Below are 3,123 nucleotides of genomic sequence, written 5' to 3'. Positions count from 1 at the left end.
TGGATAATAATATTAAGTTTTTAATTAAAAAATTTCTCTCAAAAACCTCCAACATTACTGTTAGCAATTGGTTTTAAAAACATAGAAAGTACAAAGTCAAGGTATGATCCGGTTGTCTGTTCGTTTTAGACAAACCGGTAACCTCAGCTCATCTTGATCACTCTTCGATTACACAGTAACTATGCTCAGGGGCGGTTGACTTATTAATTACCACTTGCCATTGTTTATTCAAGTTTTACTTTTCGATTAATTTTTATTTAGTTATCCCATTCATCTAGAGAAAAGTATTCCGATGACGTATCGGAGCTAGAACTGCTCGACATCATACTTGCCCGACGAAACATTGGAATACCTAATGGGTTCATTCTTTCAAAATCATTTTCGTTTATTTTTGGATTTTCTATTACTGAAACTACTGGCTTCACCGGCTATAAAATATTATACTAAGATTGTATATATTTTTAAATATTTTATTTTGACTACTCGAGTCAAGCAACAGATTGTGAAATCACCACTAAGCAGTTAAATAAATACCAGATCACTTATGTGAAGGATTAGATAATTTAAAAAAAAANTTATTACTGAAACTACTGGCTTCACTGGCTATAAAATATTATACTAAGATTGTATATATTTTTAAATATTTTATTTTGACTACTCGAGTCAAGCAACAGATTGTGAAATCACCACTAAGCAGTTAAATAAATACCAGATCACTTATGTGAAGGATTAGATAATTTAAAAAAAAAGATACTCGGATAATAAATGGATATTAGAGACAAAAAATTAATCTAACGAACACATACAATAATAAAATAAAATGCATAATTAATTTGAAAATATATGTATATTAATTCTTCATATTATTATGAATTGTTTAGAATGCGATTCATTAATATTCATTTTATATTCCCTTCATAAGTATGACAAAAAGTTAAAAAACGTAAAAATATTCATTATTATAAATTTTATCTGTTGTATTTGATTTGTTATTAAAAATCTTTATTTTTATGAAGCATTCAAAATGCGATTCATTAATATATGACCCACTTCATAAGTATGATATAAAAAAAATTGATTTATAATCATTAAAATACTATATCGATTTTAGACATTTATTTTGCTTACATTAAGCTATAATATAAAACTTGAACGATACTCTATTATTAATTGTTAAAGAGGTTTACCTTCAATTTCACGCCGCGTTTGATTTCCTCTATAAGATTTTTTGGTAGACCTGCTGGTCTATAAACCTTACCTTTGTTTTTTACATTGTTTTCTGATTTTAGTGGCATTAGTAGTGTATGAGGAGATGGTGAAGGAATGATATCTGGAAAATATTCATATTTAGATAACATAAACAGTGACTTTTTATGTATATATACAAGTACTATCAAAAAGGTTCATTCTTCGAAGATTTTTGTCATCTATAATTGATTTTTCTAATACTTTAACCATTGGACTTACCGGCTATATAAAATTAAAAAATCAAACACATATACTAACTGTTATAATTAATATACTCATTTTAACATTTAATATATTGTGGTAATTGTTTTGCTTACATAAAGCTATAATATATAATTTGCACTATACTCAATTATTAATTATTAAAAATTTTACCTTCAATTTCACGCCGCGTTTGATTTCCTCTATAAGATTTTTTGGTAGAGCTGTTGGTCTATAAACCTTACCTTTGCTTTTTACATTGTTTTCTGATTTTAGTGGCATTTGTAGAGTATGAGGAGGTGGTGAAGGAATGATATCTGGAAAATATTCATATTTAGATAACATAAACAGTGACTTTTTATGTATATATACAAGTACTATCAAAAAGGTTCATTCTTCGAAGATTTTTGTCATCTATAATTGATTTTTCTAATACTTTAACCATTGGACTTACCGGCTATATAAAATTAAAAAATCAAACACATATACTAACTGTTATAATTAATATACTCATTTTAACATTTAATATATTGTGGTAATTGTTTTGCTTACATAAAGCTATAATATATAATTTGCACTATACTCAATTATTAATTATTAAAAATTTTACCTTCAATTTCACGCCGCGTTTGATTTCCACTATAAGATTTTTTGGTAGAGCTGTTGGTCTATAAACCTTACCTTTGCTTTTTACATTGTTTTCTGATTTTAGTGGCATTAGTAGAGTATGAGGAGGTGGTGAAGGAATGATATCTGGAAAATATTCATATTTAGATAACATAAACAGTGACTTTTTATGTATATATACAAGTACTATCAAAAAGGTTCATTCTTCGAAGATTTTTGTCATCTATAATTGATTTTTCTAATACTTTAACCATTGGACTTACCGGCTATATAAAATTAAAAAATCAAACACATATACTAACTGTTATAATTAATATACTCATTTTAACATTTAATATATTGTGGTAATTGTTTTGCTTACATAAAGCTATAATATATAATTTGCACTATACTCAATTATTAATTATTAAAAATTTTACCTTCAATTTCACGCCGCGTTTGATTTCCACTATAAGATTTTTTGGTAGAGCTGTTGGTCTATAAACCTTACCTTTGCTTTTTACATTGTTTTCTGATTTTAGTGGCATTAGTAGAGTATGAGGAGGTGGTGAAGGAATGATATCTGGAAAATATTCATATTTAGATAACATAAACAGTGACTTTTTATGTNAGCAAGGGTAAAAACCGCTTTTGGTGAATACTTACGAGCAGTTCGAAATTTAAGTCCATTGCCAATTTAAGTCGATTGATTTATTGAAAATTTATTGTTTGTCAATTTAAATATATTTGTAATCCATTTGCTATTTTAGAATGTTAGTTGCAATTTTTTTTTTGTGTTTTATATATATATATATAATTTTTTTGATTTGTTAGATAAATTTTATATTGATTTTGGTTAATCAAAGTGGGCGGCTTGTTTGATATTGGGGAAAAAACGCTAGATATATTTGTTATAGAATAGGTGGGGGGCGGTGCAGCGTAGGTTTTTTGTTTGTAAGTTAGTCGAAAACCGGACAGCGAATGATGAGTCCGGCTCACTTACGCGCACCTATAGTTTTTCGTATATAAAATGTAAAAGATATAAAATAAAAAAACATTCCATATTAT

The 3,123-nt window shown here is 27.1% G+C and overlaps 1 protein-coding gene across 3 annotated transcripts; it reads right to left on the bottom strand.

Annotated features, from left to right (window-relative positions):
- Positions 1-169: 169 nt before the first annotated feature.
- On the bottom strand, positions 170-2,632 carry LOC126894383 (uncharacterized). Of its 3 annotated transcripts, XM_050665356.1 has the most exons (3): positions 2,131-2,196; positions 1,188-1,258; positions 170-428 (listed from the first exon to the last, which is right to left on the bottom strand). In XM_050665356.1, exons 1-3 carry the CDS (start codon positions 2,165-2,167, stop codon positions 258-260), a joined length of 279 nt encoding a protein of 92 aa, XP_050521313.1. In that variant the 5' UTR covers positions 2,168-2,196; the 3' UTR covers positions 170-257. The 3 variants fall into 3 exon arrangements, with proteins under 3 accessions (XP_050521313.1, XP_050521314.1, XP_050521312.1); XM_050665357.1 differs by lacking the exons at positions 1,188-1,258; positions 2,131-2,196 and adding an exon at positions 2,496-2,632; XM_050665355.1 differs by lacking the exon at positions 1,188-1,258 and having other exon boundaries at positions 2,060-2,319.
- Positions 2,633-3,123: the final 491 nt, after the last annotated feature.

This window comes from Daktulosphaira vitifoliae, unplaced genomic scaffold, assembly GCF_025091365.1.
Source record: "Daktulosphaira vitifoliae isolate Bord-2020 unplaced genomic scaffold, ASM2509136v1 Scaffold_1, whole genome shotgun sequence".
Lineage (NCBI taxonomy): Eukaryota > Metazoa > Arthropoda > Insecta > Hemiptera > Phylloxeridae > Daktulosphaira > Daktulosphaira vitifoliae.
This window is presented reverse-complemented; position numbering and strand designations above follow the sequence as displayed.

Excerpts from the sequence above, each read along its gene's own strand:
- LOC126894383 (XM_050665355.1), bottom strand. The coding sequence starts at position 2,230 with ATGTTATCTAAATATGAATATTTTCCAGATATCATTCCTTCACCACCT. Across the intron at positions 429-2,059 it reads AACGCGGCGTGAAATTGAAG|CCGGTGAAGCCAGTAGTTTC; the intron begins GTAAAATTTTTA and ends AATATTTTATAG.